Genomic DNA, 18,384 nt, shown 5'->3' with positions numbered 1-18,384 from the left:
TTAAGTTTCAAAAAAGGGTTTACAATGTTTTTTTTTTGTTTTTGTTTTTTTTTTAATTTTTCTTTGTTAGCAGTATGTTTCTTATTAGAATTGCATGTTTTTAATAATTTTTTTGCTTATTTGCTAAGCTAATTTTTTTCAAACATCTCCCAGCTGATATATGTATTTTTTTATAGTCATAAGATTATTGTATAATTTAATTTAAATGACAGTCTGTTATATTTAAAAATTATTTGTGTGTGCTATTTAGAGTAGAAAGGAAATTATATAGGAAAGATCGCGATCTTCAGGATTCGTTTCTTTTCTGATTCGTATAACTTTCAATTGAAAGTGAAGTTTAAATGGATGATATTAGGCTAGAAGCAGATATTAGTTTAGAAAATGGAAATGTTAATAGGCAAGTTAATTGTCGCAGAAATGAAAGAAATAGGCTTAGGCGAGATGAAATTAATAATCGACAAAATGCTAGAAATGCTGCTCGGCAAGCAGCAAATAATTCAAACCCAAATGAGGAGAGCTTAATTAGGCGAATTGAAAATAATCGTCGCAGAAATGAAAGAGATAGGCTCAGGCAAGATGAAATTAATAATCGACAAAATGCTAGAAATGCTGCTCGGCAAGCAGCAAATAATTCAAACCCAAATGAGGAGAGCTTAATTAGGCGAATTGAAAATAATCGTCGCAGAAATGAAAGAGATAGACTTAGGCGAGATGAAATTAATAATCGACAAAATGCTAGAAATGCTGCTAGATACGAAAGAATGTATTGTATAGCAAGAAGCAATACTATTCCAGATTATAATTATTTAGGAGAAATGAATTATGTTTGTCAGCATTGTGGTGCTAAGAAATTTCCTGATGAAACACATTTTTTATGTTGCCATAATGGAAAGGTAGTTTTGTCGCAACCTTCATCATTTCCACAAGATTTAGAAGATTTATTTAAAGGAAACTATGCAGATAGAAATGCCAATCTGAATTTTTTAAAATATATTAGAAATTATAATGCCTGTCTTTCTTTTGCTTCATTTGAAGCTAATGTAGTTCAACCCATGAACCATGGGCCGCCATGTTTTAGAATATGTGGTCAAGTTTTTCATCGTATAGGTAATCTAAGACCAAATCAAGATGTTCTGCCAACATATTGTCAACTATACATCTATGATCCACTTGCAGCAGTAAATTTTAGAATGCAACAACGTGGTAATGATCTTTGCTTAAATGATTTAATGTTGCGATTGCAAACTATTATTAGTGAAGAGAACCCATTTGCTCTTGCATTTAAAAACATGGCTGAAGTGGAAGATGAAGAAGTTCGTCGAGCAGCTCTAGAAGGGCGCTCAGTGTCAGTTGTAAAAATGTCTTTACTTGAAGGGCAAGATAGACGTCGCTATAATCTCCCTTCACATAACGAAGTTGCAGTTGTATTTGTTGGTGAAGATGGTGCACCACCTGCTTCCAGGGAAGTTGTTATTTACCCAAGAGGTCATCCTCTTAAAACTATATCAAGTTTGTCTGCCAACTTAGATCCTATGGTTTATCCTCTATTTTTTCCGAGGGGTGATGCTGGTTAGCATAATCAATTGGTTCACAACCCTGAGCGTGCTACATTGGTTAGAAATCATGTTACATTATCTCAGTATTACAATTATAAACTTTCAGTTAGACAATTTTTTTCTTCACTCTTTTATGGCAAAAAACTGTTTCAGCAATATGCTGTTGATGCGTATGTTAAAATTGAAGGCCAGCGCCTTGCTTTCATCAGAAATAACCAAAACAAACTGAGAAGCGAGCAGTATGATGTCTTACACGACCATGTAAACAACCTCGGAAATGATCATAATGTTAGACCAGGGCGTGTTGCAGTTTTGCCATCAACTTATGTAGGAAGTCCTAGAGCTTTAAAAGAAAACTTTGAAGATGCTATAGCTATAATTAAAAAGTATGGTAAACCAGATCTTTTTATTACTTTCACTTGCAACCCAAAATGGCGCGAGATAACTGAAAATTTATATCCAGGTCAGACAGCAAATGATAGACCTGACTTGGTTATTCGAGTATTTAAACTCAAATTAAATAACCTTCTTAATGACATTTTTAAGCATGGTGTATTAGGGAAAGTTGTAACACATGTTCAGGTTATTGAGTTTCAAAAGCGTGGTTTGCCACATGTTCATATTTTATTTCACTTTGCAAATGGTGATAAGCTTGAAACAGCACATGATATCAATAATTTAATATCTGCTGAAATTCCAGATCCGATTGTTAATCGAGACCTTTATGACGTTGTTAAAACTTGCATGATTCACGGTCCATGTGGCATACTGAATCCAAATTCTCCCTGCATGAAAGATGGGGTGTGCAGCAAAAACTATCCTAAAGAATTTAATGCTAACACAGTAGCAGTTCATAATGGTTATCCGCGATATAGACGTCGTGATAATGGTTTGGTTATAAATATTAAAGGTAACAATGTAGATAACCGCTGGGTGGTACCTTACAATCCATGGTTATCAAAGAAATATCAAGCTCACATTAATGTTGAAGCTTGCATGTCTGTTAAGGCTGTTAAATATTTGTACAAATACATATACAAAGGTCACGACTGTGCCAATATTTTAATAAGTGAACAAATTAATCATGATGAAGTAAACACTTTTTTAGATTGTCGTTATGTTAGTGCACCTGAAGCATTGTGGCGAATTTTTGAGTATCCAATAAGTCATATGTCACACACTATTATACGCCTTAAAGTTCATCTACCTGAAAATCAGTTAGTGTATTTTAGAGAAGGAGCAGAACAAATGGCTTTAGATCGTGCAGCTCAACGTGATACGCACCTAACAGCATGGTTTAAGTTAAATACTGAAAATGAAAGAGCACATTGCTATTCGTATGTAGACATTCCTTATCACTTTGTATTTGATGATAAACATTGTAAATGGAAGATTAGACAAAGGGGTGGTGATAAGGTGATAGTAAGAATGTATAAAGTTAATCCAACTGGAGAATTGTTTTTTCTTAGACTGTTACTTTTGCAAGTAAAAGGAGCAACATCTTGGGAGGATGTGCGTACTGTTAATGGTATTGTCCTTGAAACGTTTCGTGAAGCATGTGTTTTGAAAGGTTTGTTGCAAGATGACACTGAATGGCAGAATACTCTTTCTGAGGCGGTTTTAACACGTATGCCAAAGAAAATTAGTCAGTTGTTTTCAATTATTTTGACCTTTTGTGAACCTGACAATCCTTTACTTCTCTGGAATACATACAAAGCTTTTATGATGGAAGATTTCATTCACCGCTCAGTCCCACTTCTAATAGCTGAACAAGCTACTCTTCATCAAATGGAGAAGATTATTAATCAAAATGGTAAAACGCTGGCTGATTACAATCTGCCTGTTATTGATGAGTTTATAGGCTTAAATCTAGAAAATTTTAATGAAAATGTTCAACAATCTATTGACGAAGCCAATCGAATGAGACTGTTGCTTAATGTCAATCAATTAAATGTATGTAATGCTATTCTTGCTGCACTGAATGAGCAACCAAGTGTAGAAAATCAACATTCTAGATTGTTTTTCATAGATGGACCAGCTGGTAGTGGAAAAACCTTTACTTATAATTATTTGATTGCTGAAACCATAAGTAGGGGCTTTAAATCTGCCACAGCTGCATGGACTGGCATAGCAGCAACTCTTCTTTCAAATGGATCTACATTGCATGGCTTATTCAAACTTCCTGTTCCAATATTAGATAATAGCACATGTAATATAACTCCTAACTCTATGTACGGGGATTTTTTAAGACAAGTTAGTTTGTTTTTGCTTGATGAAACATCCATGATACCTAAACATGCGTTAAATGCAATTGATAGGTTGTTAAAAGATATTTGCAACAACAACTATCCGTTCGGAGGAAAAATCATTCTTTTTGGTGGTGACTTTAGGCAAATTCTGCCTGTTGTGAAAAGAGGACAACCAGCTGAAATAGTGGAATCGTGTATAAAATGTTCTTTGCATTAGCAATGGGTGCAGAAGTTTGCATTAACTGAAAATATGAGAGTACAAGATGGGGAAGGTGAATTTTCCCAATGGCTATGAAAACTTGGGAATGGAACAATACCTGTCAAAGAAGAGGATCCTTTTAAAGGATGCATTGAAATACCAAATCAGTGCATTATTAGAGAAAATGAATCGATTGTTGAAAAGATTTTTGGAGATGCTGATCAAAATGATTATTCTAAACGTGTGATTTTAACACCAACCAATTTTGATTCATTATCAATCAATGAAGAAGTGCTTGAATGTCTGCCGGGTGAGGTCAAAATTTATTTAAGTGCTGATCAAATTGATACTGATGACCCTAATGAAAGAAATAACTTTCCTGTTGAGTTTTTGAACAGCTTAACTCCTTCAGGTATGCCACCTCATTGTTTAAAATTGAAAATTGGTTGTGTAATTATGCTACTTAGAAATTTAGATCTCAAAGCTGGGTTATGCAATGGTACTCGAATGAAGGATTGTGCTCTTCAAAATAATTATATTGATGCAGAGGTTTTGACAGGTGTTTCTGGTGGTAAACGGGTTTTTGTTCCTCGAATTCAATTGGCTCCATCAGATTCTAATTTACCTTTTGTTCTAAAACGTCGTCAGTTTCCTGTCAGATTGGCTTATTCAATGACAATTAACAAAAGTCAAGGTCAAACATTTGATAGAGTTGGGGTATATCTCAAAAAACCGTGTTTCTCTCATGGTCAACTATATGTTGCATGTTCAAGAACTAGAGCATTTAATAGTTTGTTTTTCAAAATTGATAAACATCTCATTCAAGGTATGGTAGGTGAAAAGTGTTACACAAATAATGTTATATTTTCTAATGTTCTTAATTTATAGTCTTTAGATTTTCATTTCGAAAATTTATTGTTTGTAGGTTGTGAGCATATTTTGTATGTATAACTTTATTTATTATTTTAATATTTTTTTTCATAGTTTTTGATAAATATATCCTGTCATTTAATATTGTTATAAAATGTGTTTATATGTGTTATATACCACCATATTTGTTTATAGTCGTATATATGTTTAAATCTTGCTCAACATAATGCCAAGTCACACCACTTTGAAAACATGGAAACAACATAATTTAAACATATATACGACTATAAACAAATATGGTGGTATATAACACATATAAACACATTTTATAACAATATTAAATGACAGGATATATTTATCAAAAACTATGAAAAAAAATATTAAAATAATAAATAAAGTTATACATACAAAATATGCTCACAACCTACAAACAATAAATTTTCGAAATGAAAATCTAAAGACTATAAATTAAGAACATTAGAAAATATAACATTATTTGTGTAACACTTTTCACCTACCATACCTTGAATGAGATGTTTATCAATTTTGAAAAACAAACTATTAAATGCTCTAGTTCTTGAACATGCAACATATAGTTGACCATGAGAGAAACACGGTTTTTTGAGATATACCCCAACTCTATCAAATGTTTGACCTTGACTTTTGTTAATTGTCATTGAATAAGCCAATCTGACAGGAAACTGACGACGTTTTAGAACAAAAGGTAAATTAGAATCTGATGGAGCCAATTGAATTCGAGGAACAAAAACCCGTTTACCACCAGAAACACCTGTCAAAACCTCTGCATCAATATAATTATTTTGAAGAGCACAATCCTTCATTCGAGTACCATTGCATAACCCAGCTTTGAGATCTAAATTTCTAAGTAGCATAATTACACAACCAATTTTCAATTTTAAACAATGAGGTGGCATACCTGAAGGAGTTAAGCTGTTCAAAAACTCAACAGGAAAGTTATTTCTTTCATTAGGGTCATCAGTATCAATTTGATCAGCACTTAAATAAATTTTGACCTCACCCGGCAGACATTCAAGCACTTCTTCATTGATTGATAATGAATCAAAATTGGTTGGTGTTAAAATCACACGTTTAGAATAATCATTTTGATCAGCATCTCCAAAAATCTTTTCAACAATCGATTCATTTTCTCTAATAATGCACTGATTTGGTATTTCAATGCATCCTTTAAAAGGATCCTCTTCTTTGACAGGTATTGTTCCATTCCCAAGTTTTCATAGCCATTGGGAAAATTCACCTTCCCCATCTTGTACTCTCATATTTTCAGTTAATGCAAACTTCTGCACCCATTGCTAATGCAAAGAACATTTTATACACGATTCCACTATTTCAGCTGGTTGTCCTCTTTTCACAACAGGCAGAATTTGCCTAAAGTCACCACCAAAAAGAATGATTTTTCCTCCGAACGGATAGTTGTTGTTGCAAATATCTTTTAACAACCTATCAATTGCATTTAACGCATGTTTAGGTATCATGGATGTTTCATCAAGCAAAAACAAACTAACTTGTCTTAAAAAATCCCCGTACATAGAGTTAGGAGTTATATTACATGTGCTATTATCTAATATTGGAACAGGAAGTTTGAATAAGCCATGCAATGTAGATCCATTTGAAAGAAGAGTTGCTGCTATGCCAGTCCATGCAGCTGTGGCAGATTTAAAGCCCCTACTTATGGTTTCAGCAATCAAATAATTATAAGTAAAGGTTTTTCCACTACCAGCTGGTCCATCTATGAAAAACAATCTAGAATGTTGATTTTCTACACTTGGTTGCTCATTCAGTGCAGCAAGAATAGCATTACATACATTTAATTGATTGACATTAAGCAACAGTCTCATTCGATTGGCTTCGTCAATAGATTGTTGAACATTTTCATTAAAATTTTCTAGATTTAAGCCTATAAACTCATCAATAACAGGCAGATTGTAATCAGCCAGCGTTTTACCATTTTGATTAATAATCTTCTCCATTTGATGAAGAGTAGCTTGTTCAGCTATTAGAAGTGGGACTGAGCGGTGAATGAAATCTTCCATCATAAAAGCTTTGTATGTATTCCAGAGAAGTAAAGGATTGTCAGGTTCACAAAAGGTCAAAATAATTGAAAACAACTGACTAATTTTCTTTGGCATACGTGTTAAAACCGCCTCAGAAAGAGTATTCTGCCATTCAGTGTCATCTTGCAACAAACCTTTCAAAACACATGCTTCACGAAACGTTTCAAGGACAATACCATTAACAGTACGCACATCCTCCCAAGATGTTGCTCCTTTTACTTGCAAAAGTAACAGTCTAAGAAAAAACAATTCTCCAGTTGGATTAACTTTATACATTCTTACTATCACCTTATCACCACCCCTTTGTCTAATCTTCCATTTACAATGTTTATCATCAAATACAAAGTGATAAGGAATGTCTACATACGAATAGCAATGTGCTCTTTCATTTTCAGTATTTAACTTAAACCATGCTGTTAGGTGCGTATCACGTTGAGCTGCACGATCTAAAGCCATTTGTTCTGCTCCTTCTCTAAAATACACTAACTGATTTTCAGGTAGATGAACTTTAAGGCGTATAATAGTGTGTGACATATGACTTATTGGATACTCAAAAATTCGCCACAATGCTTCAGGTGCACTAACATAACGACAATCTAAAAAAGTGTTTACTTCATCATGATTAATTTGTTCACTTATTAAAATATTGGCACAGTCGTGACCTTTGTATATGTATTTGTACAAATATTTAACAGCCTTAACAGACATGCAAGCTTCAACATTAATGTGAGCTTGATATTTCTTTGATAACCATGGATTGTAAGGTACCACCCAGCGGTTATCTACATTGTTACCTTTAATATTTATAACCAAACCATTATCACGACGTCTATATCGCGGATAACCATTATGAACTGCTACTGTGTTAGCATTAAATTCTTTAGGATAGTTTTTGCTGCACACCCCATCTTTCATGCAGGGAGAATTTGGATTCAGTATGCCACATGGACCGTGAATCATGCAAGTTTTAACAACGTCATAAAGGTCTCGATTAACAATCGGATCTGGAATTTCAGCAGATATTAAATTATTGATATCATGTGCTGTTTCAAGCTTATCACCATTTGCAAAGTGAAATAAAATATGAACATGTGGCAAACCACGCTTTTGAAACTCAATAACCTGAACATGTGTTACAACTTTCCCTAATACACCATGCTTAAAAATGTCATTAAGAAGGTTATTTAATTTGAGTTTAAATACTCGAATAACCAAGTCAGGTCTATCATTTGCTGTCTGACCTGGATATAAATTTTCAGTTATCTCGCGCCATTTTGGGTTGCAAGTGAAAGTAATAAAAAGATCTGGTTTACCATACTTTTTAATTATAGCTATAGCATCTTCAAAGTTTTCTTTTAAAGCTCTAGGACTTCCTACATAAGTTGATGGCAAAACTGCAACACGCCCTGGTCTAACATTATGATCATTTCCGAGGTTGTTTACATGGTCGTGTAAGACATCATACTGCTCGCTTCTCAGTTTGTTTTGGTTATTTCTGATGAAAGCAAGGCGCTGGCCTTCAATTTTAACATACGCATCAACAGCATATTGCTGAAACAGTTTTTTGCCATAAAAGAGTGAAGAAAAAAATTGTCTAACTGAAAGTTTATAATTGTAATACTGAGATAATGTAACATGATTTCTAACCAATGTAGCACGCTCAGGGTTGTGAACCAATTGATTATGCTAACCAGCATCACCCCTCGGAAAAAATAGAGGATAAACCATAGGATCTAAGTTGGCAGACAAACTTGATATAGTTTTAAGAGGATGACCTCTTGGGTAAATAACAACTTCCCTGGAAGCAGGTGGTGCACCATCTTCACCAACAAATACAACTGCAACTTCGTTATGTGAAGGGAGATTATAGCGACGTCTATCTTGCCCTTCAAGTAAAGACATTTTTACAACTGACACTGAGCGCCCTTCTAGAGCTGCTCGACGAACTTCTTCATCTTCCACTTCAGCCATGTTTTTAAATGCAAGAGCAAATGGGTTCTCTTCACTAATAATAGTTTGCAATCGCAACATTAAATCATTTAAGCAAAGATCATTACCACGTTGTTGCATTCTAAAATTTACTGCTGCAAGTGGATCATAGATGTATAGTTGACAATATGTTGGCAGAACATCTTGATTTGGTCTTAGATTACCTATACGATGAAAAACTTGACCACATATTCTAAAACATGGCGGCCCATGGTTCATGGGTTGAACTACATTAGCTTCAAATGAAGCAAAAGAAAGACAGGCATTATAATTTCTAATATATTTTAAAAAATTCAGATTGGCATTTCTATCTGCATAGTTTCCTTTAAATAAATCTTCTAAATCTTGTGGAAATGATGAAGGTTGCGACAAAACTACCTTTCCATTATGGCAACATAAAAAATGTGTTTCATCAGGAAATTTCTTAGCACCACAATGCTGACAAACATAATTCATTTCTCCTAAATAATTATAATCTGGAATAGTATTGCTTCTTGCTATACAATACATTCTTTCGTATCTAGCAGCATTTCTAGCATTTTGTCGATTATTAATTTCATCTCGCCTAAGTCTATCTCTTTCATTTCTGCGACGATTATTTTCAATTCGCCTAATTAAGCTCTCCTCATTTGGGTTTGAATTATTTGCTGCTTGCCGAGCAGCATTTCTAGCATTTTGTCGATTATTAATTTCATCTTGCCTGAGCCTATCTCTTTCATTTCTGCGACGATTATTTTCAATTCGCCTAATTAAGCTCTCCTCATTTGGGTTTGAATTATTTGCTGCTTGCCGAGCAGCATTTCTAGCATTTTGTCGATTATTAATTTCATCTCGCCTAAGCCTATTTCTTTCATTTCTGCGACAATTAACTTGCCTATTAACATTTCCATTTTCTAAACTAATATCTGCTTCTAGCCTAATATCATCCATTTAAACTTCACTTTCAATTGAAAGTTATACGAATCAGAAAAGAAACGAATCCTGAAGATCGCGATCTTTCCTATATAATTTCCTTTCTACTCTAAATAGCACACACAAATAATTTTTAAATATAACAGACTGTCATTTAAATTAAATTATACAATAATCTTATGACTATAAAAAAATACATATATCAGCTGGGAGATGTTTGAAAAAAATTAGCTTAGCAAATAAGCAAAAAAATTATTAAAAACATGCAATTCTAATAAGAAACATACTGCTAACAAAGAAAAATTAAAAAAAAAACAAAAACAAAAAAAAAACATTGTAAACCCTTTTTTGAAACTTAAACATTATTTCTTCAAAAAAAAATTATTAGCAAACATTTTTTAAAAATTCACAAAACTCTACAATATTTTGTTCTTCTATACCACATAAATGCATCATCTGATAAATCTAAAATAAAAAAATGTAATGAATAAGTAAATAAATAAGAAAAACATTACATACAAAAAATGAAAATCCATGAACCTTATAGAGAAAAGCTGTAATGATTTACCAGAGGAGTTGTAAAATATTAACATTTTATGTTAGCTTTTACAAAATAATTCATGCTGGAACATCATGATTCCAGAATATTTATAGCAAAATCATGTAGTAAACAGCGCTAAAGACAAAAAATCAAATTGAGATAAATCAAATTGTATATATGGCAATATAATTTGTATTGACTTTTAGATTATTGATTTTTAATAAAACTACCTATCCATTTTTAACAATAGACACCAACATGAAGATAAGCCAAATGTCTACTAACTCAAAAGATAACAAAAAAACATCACAGCAACAGCACACAACAATAGCACACACCATAAGTTAATATAATATATGTAGATAATAACTTAAGCAAGATAACATTCTTATATAACAAAACATAAGTAACAACATTACGCAAAATGTTATTAAAATACATTATTATGTGTTTTTAGAATAATCTTAAATAATAAAGGCTTGAAAACAGCTAGACCTAAAGCAGTAACAGTTTGACACTAAACACCATCGTGTAACCCTCTGTTAAAAGTACATACTTGGCTGGCAAAGTTGACAAATCTTGCTCTACACGTTTACCAAGTAACAGCACTTTGAAAACACGGAAACAACATAATATAAACATATGTACCAACTATAAACACAATAAATATGATTAAATATGTATATAAAGTTAAATATATATACCTCATATACTTATTTAAACAAATTTTTAAAACAATTATATAACACATATCAACACATACACAAACAATAAAAAAACACGTTACATTATTTTAAAAACACATTGATAAAACAGCTATAAGTGTGCAAATAAAAATTTTAAAAATGATGCCAGAAAATTAAAAAAAGATACAAAATATATATTTACAAACAATACTCTTTACCTTCTTTTTTTTTTTCATAAGAACTGTAATCCTCACAACAAAATTTAACCTTTACATACAATAACATGTGACATGCCATGTCAGTGTTGGCACAAAATTTTAATTTATTTTTCTAAATTTTCTAAAAAAGAACAAAAATAATTAAAAGCATCACAGAAATTTCAAAGTAGTAATAACCATTTTATGGAAGTAGCATTAGTGTAACTTTAAATAATATCCATACCCCTATTTTCTTTCTAAAAATTAAAATAACAAAAATAAAAATGCTGAAAGAAAAGCTAAAACAAACAAAATACAAACGATTTAAAAGATTAAAATCCTTTCTACTTTTTCTGATAAAAATTTAAATCCTTTCTACTTTAGCTAATAAAAATGTATATATAACTATTTTATATACTTACTTCAATTATAATATGATCTTAACGATTATCATTTCTCTTAACATGATTCTTTATGTAATATATCTAAACTAATGATTAGATTTCAAAAGGAAAAAAGTTTCAACTCGCTGAAGAGATCTTTCTCCAATGGCCGCGTGCATTTAGAGAACGCGTTTTTTTAAAGCCTAGTAACTAATGACGAAACGACGTTAAACATTAAACGTTTAACGTTAAACGTTTCTGTGCTAATTATATTAAGATTTTTAAGATAAATTCAAATATGACATCTTTAAACTTCGCATTTTACTCATTTTTATTAAGATTAAATTTTTTACCAGTTTAACTCTTTTTTATATCTTTTATTTTTTAAATATTTTTAGCATCCTCTTTGTCCTGTGAAAATGGTGAGGATATGCTTTATATTTTGATTATATAAATTTGCAAATATTTTTATTTTTTATTATATCCTTCTATTTGTAATTTTAGATCCGTTAACTTTTGAGCAATATAAAAGATATCGCTCCCAACACCCAGGGCCTCTCTCGGAGAGGTCCTTTAATAAGTGGCGTACCAATGGCGGTATAGATGAGCCATCCTTTAAATGGAGGGCCCATCCATACCGGGGTGTTGGGAGACACCGAAGAAAAAACAGCAACCAAAAGGTTGTAAATGTCTTCTATCAGTGAAGATATTTATAACCTTTTTGTTGCCGCTTTTTTCACTTTTTTTTTATTATTGTAATTTTTTATTAATTTTCTTTAATAAAATATTTTTTTTATATGGTTTGTTTTTGTCTTTTTTAAATAAAATTTTATTTTTACCAATTAAACTTATTAATTAAACTTAGATATAGTTATCTTGAACCATTACTCAATCAGCATAACATGATATCATAAAATCACATTCTTTATAATGTAACATTCTTCATAATATAACAATATTTTGTTAAAAATAATTCATTGGTAGTTTAATTTATTGAACTCTCTGCTTTTAAAATTTTCTATAAGCCAAGACAATATGTTTTGCTATATAAATGCAATTTATTTATATCTCAATTTGATTTTATCTTTTTTTATCGATTTATTGTTAGGCTATTTGAAGCATTAGTTATTTTGTTTTTTAGTATTTTAAATCTATTGTAATGTCTTTTAAATTAAACTAAATACTACTAAAAGCCAACATGAAATAACGTCATAAAACAACACCGACAAGCTGCATGACAGTAGCTTAAGTACAACAACAGGTTACCGAAACTCAGGTATATTGTCTCTCAGTTTGTTTGATTTTTTTTTTTTCTTTCTCTCCCTCTCTCTTCATTCTATGTCTACTTATATTTTACAATTTTTTATTTAGGCTTATCGTATGACGCATTAATGCAATAAAAAAGATGAAAGTTTACATATTTTTAAATTTTTTATACACAGATGTGTATATACGAGATATGCGATATATACGAGATGTTTGATTGTAAACTAACTTTTTTTTGTTTAAAACGTATTTATACTCAATTGCTTAGTTATTTTTTATAAATTTATTAAGTAATGTGTATTTAACGTTTTAAAGTCGATTTCCTTTGTTAAAGAAACATGTAACAAGTAGCTACTAAATAATTAATAAATCAAGTATAAATTACGTTCGTTTTACGTTAATGTGATTAAATAAACTACATGATATAAAAATATAACAATACTTCCGATTTATTTTTTCGTCAATTTAAAGCATGTTGATGCGTTATTATTTTGTGTTAGTAACTAAAAACGCAATATGTTGAATTAAGTAATGTAGAGGAAAATGGTTTTGCCCTACTCTGATATGACTCATCTCATGTAAATTACGAAAATAATGTTAAATAATTGGTAAATTATTTTACCTCCGCAAATTTTTTATTTTCTTTTTACAGATGGTTTAATCTTTACAATTTAAAGGGCAAAACCTTAACTAATACCCTAAAAGGGTATTAGTTAAGGTGTTGCAACTTAAAAATTGTGGAAAACAGCCACTATAAATTAAGTAACAGACCGACCATAACCCGTATTACGGGTTGCTTTTTGCTAGTTTGTAATTAATAGCTGATGATTGTCGTAAGGCACAAAACTTTAAGTTCTATTAAAATGTTGTTTTTCTCCATTTAAATAACATATATATATATATATATATATATATATATATATATATATATATATATATATATATATATATATATATATAATATAATTTGATTATAGATATTTTTATTTTAATAATTTTGCTAATTAAAACATACTAAGCTTCCCAAGAACAATCTCTTTGTTTTCTCTGATCTTTATTGCTAGTAACATTTTAAGTTCTTTAGCATTTTATTTTGTTGTGTATTTGTGTATCATACGGCATATTTTATTTTGTTGTGCATTTGTGTATTATATGGCATAATTGTGGACTATTTATACTTTTCTTTAGTCAAACATTTGTTTAACCAAAATTACTATCGAAAACCTACATTATACTTTTCTTTAGTCAAAAATTTGTTTAACCAAAATTACTATCGAAAACCTACATAAATAAGCATGGAATGTTAAATACATGCAAGCATTATTAACGAAACACAACAAGGAACTGAAAAATCTGAATAAACGCAGATTTTAAGTAATTAGTTTATTATGGAGTTACCAAAATCCTTTTCAGTTTTATCTATAAAATATCTACATAAAAACACAAACAAAGAATGTTCAATGATTTTGAAGCACTAACGTTGTTCCAAGAATGGCCGCTAAAAATCACGAAGAAAATATCTAAAATAGAGATCAAAAATCTATCTGAAGTTTTTTTTCGAAAAAACACATTTTTTATCTGAAAAAGCGATTCCATTGTTCTTTTATAGCATTGGACTTAATAGCAAAGTTTTATCTTAAAAACGTAGTTTTTTTTAATGTTTATGGCAATGGACTTTTTTTTTCTTCGCTTTTTACGGTAAAAACTTCGTGTTTTACGGAAAAAACATCGTTTTTTATGTTAATAGCATTGGCCCCAGACTGAAATGCAAAATGCATACTTTTTTTTAAAAAATGTTCATTTTTTTGTTAATTCTTGTTAATTCTAGTTTATTCTAGTTTAACTCTTCAGAACATGTTTAAATGTATTTACAACTGCCAGATTTGGGCTACGGCCTCTGAATCTTTATTTTGGAGTTTTTTATGCTGCAGATTGGCAATCTTTTGCCATCGCAAACTTACGTGAGGACGCTAGAGTTGCTACGATAGTTAGAGCTCTTGATGATGTAGCAAAAGGCCTTTGATGGAAAGGGAGAGCAAGCACTTTAAATTCAGATTACACGTAGTGGGGAAGTATCTTGCCGACTCTGGGTGGTGGGAATTCATCTTGGTCATTATCAGAGACTAACTTTCAACAAAGATTTTCAACCCTATTGAATTGTTGTTAGATGTAAAACAGTTCACCCATATTTTCTTGTATCAAAAGGAAAGCTTTTGTATCTGAAAATGTTCTCCAGAGTTTATTGCAGGAGCGGATCTAAGGGGTGGCCATTGTGGCAATGGCCACATAAGTTAAATATAACGGCAGCCACGTTAGTTTTGGGTTTTTTCGCTTGAGCAATACCCCTAAAGTTTAAATTCGTCTGCCGTAATTTACAGATTTTGGCTATAGAGATTCCTGGTATGGCCACAACGGTTCTTATATTTTAAGTTACTGACGCTTTATTCAATCAACAAATGCTGTGAAAAAATATTAAAGTATCGATCTTTTATCAAAGTTTCAATCGTGAAAATAAAATTTGGCCTCACAGTTACAAGTTCCTGGATCCGCTTCTGTATTGTCATAAATAAATGATAAAGTGCAAAGAGGAAAAGTTAAAAACAACAGAGAAAAGACGTAAACACGAAGACTAATCAACCTGCCAACACGAAGACTCATCAACCCATTTTTTGTTTGATAATTCAAGAAGCATATACAATAAAATATTTTGTAAATTTATTCAAAACGAATCTAGCAACAGCCAGAATCTGTGTTTTCAAATTTATATTGAATTAAATGTTCCACAAAACACCACGAAAAATTATCCAATATAATATATTATAATTAAGTCAAGAAACTACCTTCTTTTTAATTGTAAGCATTTCTGAATTGTTCCAATTTTGAATACAACTCTCTGCGATAATATTATTCCGTACAGCTCTGTAAATTAGTTTATATGTTTAGTTGATCGGAGATGAAACAATATTTTCAAATATACTTACTGAGGAGGTGCAGTAAGGCATGCAACACCTTGTTAAAAGTTTCATATAATTTCATTACAATTAAAATAGAAAAACGTAATGCTAAATTATTCAAAAATATTAAAACATCATTTTTTTTCAATAATTTGAGATTAAGCAACATAATTCTAATGTCGTGGTATGTTGAGGAATGAAGTGTGATAGAGGGTTTATTAGAGGTTTTAAGATTTATGGGTTTTAGTGTGAAATGGAAAGAATATGGTGGTTGGGGATTAGGTTGAGGGTCTGGGTAATATTTGATTAGAAAAGGCAACTGTTAATTTTTAAAGATTAGAATGGTGTTTTCTGCTCAGTATATTCTATTATACAATAATTCTCAATATAAAATTTTATTAATGTTTAATTGTTGTTTTTTTAAGCATTATTTTATTCGATAGGTTAGTTTAATTTTAAATATTTTTTTTCTCTTCGTGCAGTGTCTAACACAGTGTTTTAATCAAATACTCTCTTATTATTATTCTTTATTAGAGTATCTTTTCTTCTTTCTTTTTATTAGAAACGAACAAACTTCCGCTTACTTTTCTTTAATCAATATATATCCTCACTTTCTTTTCATATAAAATTTCTTCTTCTTTTCTTTTTCGTTCACCTCACATTAAAACAAAAACACTTTAACCACAAAAACACTTTAACCACAAACGCTCTCTCTGTCTAAAAACTGATTTCCTAAAAACTCTCTGTTCCTAACTTTATTTTTTAAGCTTTAATTGTTTTTGCTTGTTTTCGGATGTTTAAACAACTCATCATTAATTTACATGACAGGTTAAATAAGTCTCCACGAGTACGTCTTTTCCAAGTCATTGCTTTTAATTTTTTTTTATTACGCATTATCTTTTTATCATTGATTTTCATGACAGGTTTAACAAATCTCCATGTGTGCGTCCTTTCCTGAACGTTTTTTTTTAAGTTACTTCACTCTCATCACAATATGCCAAAGTGTTTACATAAATTTTCTCTCAATACTTCATAACCAGATATGTACATTCATATCGTAAACGTGTACATTATATGGCACAAGAAAGTATATTGATTATTCATATGTATAACAAATGTGTTTGTTTCTTTTATATACTATCATCTAATTAGACACATGGTGTTATATTACTATGAAAATGAAATTAAACCCAATCTTGGAATCATTAGGATCTATTCTGGGTTTATTGGAACCCGTGGGCCAATAATAAGAAGCCATTGGGTTACCCCGAAAACTCATTACCTTGAAGATCCATTGGTAATCACGAAGACTTATTTGGTAAATGAAAGTAATTGTATGCATAATGACTCAAAAATAAAAAAAAACATAGGAATCTTTGGTTTAACCATGGGTCTCATAGAATTCCATGGAGTTTCAGTGGAATTTTATGAGCTACCCATTAAATTTTCATGGAATATTTCCGTAACGGTATCCACCAAATAGTGTAAACTTCTTTCCGTCTTAACTTTAAAAGAACTCATACCAACAAAACTTAAACTGTTACAGTTATTTTAAATTGAGCATGGGTTAATTAAAAATGAAAAGTAATAAAAAGTTCTTTCAAAAACAACCAAAAACAACCCTAAAAACACTAAAAGTTTCTATATACATGGAAAATCAACGAATTAGCGAAACTAACATAATTACTTTATTCTGCAATAGAATAATTCTAAGTTTAATTAGTGAAAATGTTAGTGAACTTATTGAGGCATTAAAAAGACGAATAAAAGCAAGGTTTTTATTTTTTCTTCTTTACGATTTCAAACTGCTGCTTAATGATAAAAATTGCATCTTATGTTGCTTCAATCTAGTAAACAAAACACTTGCAAATGTAGTAAAGAAAAAAAAAAAAGAGAGAATGTAACGCTAGCAGTGTGGCTACAATTAATAATATGCTTGATTTTGTTTAAAAGAGTAGATTAGATTTGCTCCCAATTACATGCAATATAATGATTAAGATATAAAATTCTTTGCTTTGCAAAAATTAAATGAAAAATGATATCATAAAGAAATGGTAAAAAACAAAAAACAGCAGGTAAACAAAAAATTAACTCCAAACTCCTTTTTCACATTTTGTCATAGTTCTTTCCAGTTTCTCCGACTTCAATCTCGGATTAATTTGGGATCTAACAAATATGCCAGCTTTTTTATTTGCTTTTTAAAACGAATATCTTTAGGCCTTTACAAACTGCTTACCAATCGTATTTTAATATGGGGTCATTAAACTTTGTTGGAATCTTGTAAAGGCGGGGACTTTGAAATTTCTTGCAATGATGATGAACAACTCCGCTGTCTCAAAATGAAATAAAACAAGAATAATTTGTTTATTTCCCTTGCAGGCAAGTAAAAAAGCAAGCATCTTGAAGTCATGTTGTACTAGTTAGGTTTAATCATGCAGGATAGGTGCTCTATCTACATCTTATTGTGTCTGAATACTGAAGAACATATC

The 18,384-nt window shown here is 30.9% G+C and overlaps 2 protein-coding genes, 1 long non-coding RNA gene and 1 pseudogene across 5 annotated transcripts; 2 read left to right on the top strand and 2 right to left on the bottom strand.

The window, feature by feature from the left end:
• The window catches only part of LOC149889272 (uncharacterized), a 65,744-nt pseudogene that overhangs the window by 20,431 nt on the left and 26,929 nt on the right, over nt 1–18,384 (top strand).
• On the top strand, nt 139–1,779 carry LOC149889275 (uncharacterized). Of its 2 annotated transcripts, XM_090086346.1 has the most exons (2): nt 139–616; nt 752–1,779. In XM_090086346.1, the coding sequence occupies exons 1-2, from the start codon at nt 342–344 to the stop codon at nt 1,572–1,574; spliced, it is 1,098 nt and encodes a 365-aa protein (XP_089942472.1). In that variant the 5' UTR covers nt 139–341; the 3' UTR covers nt 1,575–1,779. The 2 variants fall into 2 exon arrangements, with proteins under 2 accessions (XP_089942472.1, XP_089942471.1); XM_090086345.1 differs by having other exon boundaries at nt 140–1,779.
• LOC149889274 (uncharacterized) lies at nt 8,449–10,092 on the bottom strand. The gene has a single exon (XM_090086344.1). It carries the CDS (start codon nt 9,884–9,886, stop codon nt 8,654–8,656), a length of 1,233 nt encoding a protein of 410 aa, XP_089942470.1. The 5' UTR covers nt 9,887–10,092; the 3' UTR covers nt 8,449–8,653.
• On the bottom strand, nt 10,289–11,854 carry LOC149889273 (uncharacterized). Of its 2 annotated transcripts, XR_016452203.1 has the most exons (5): nt 11,715–11,854; nt 11,314–11,549; nt 10,905–11,017; nt 10,437–10,544; nt 10,289–10,333 (listed from the first exon to the last, which is right to left on the bottom strand). It is a non-coding gene; the product is annotated as an uncharacterized LOC149889273 (long non-coding RNA). The 2 variants fall into 2 exon arrangements; XR_016452202.1 differs by having other exon boundaries at nt 10,293–10,544.

This window comes from Hydra viridissima, unplaced genomic scaffold (assembly GCF_058129835.1).
Source record: "Hydra viridissima isolate aposymbiotic clone 2 unplaced genomic scaffold, HvirCarnegie_v1 scaffold_4, whole genome shotgun sequence".
Classification (NCBI taxonomy): Eukaryota; Metazoa; Cnidaria; class Hydrozoa; order Anthoathecata; family Hydridae; genus Hydra; species Hydra viridissima.
Note: the sequence above shows the minus strand (reverse complement) of the source record. Positions and strands in the feature narration are given on the sequence as shown.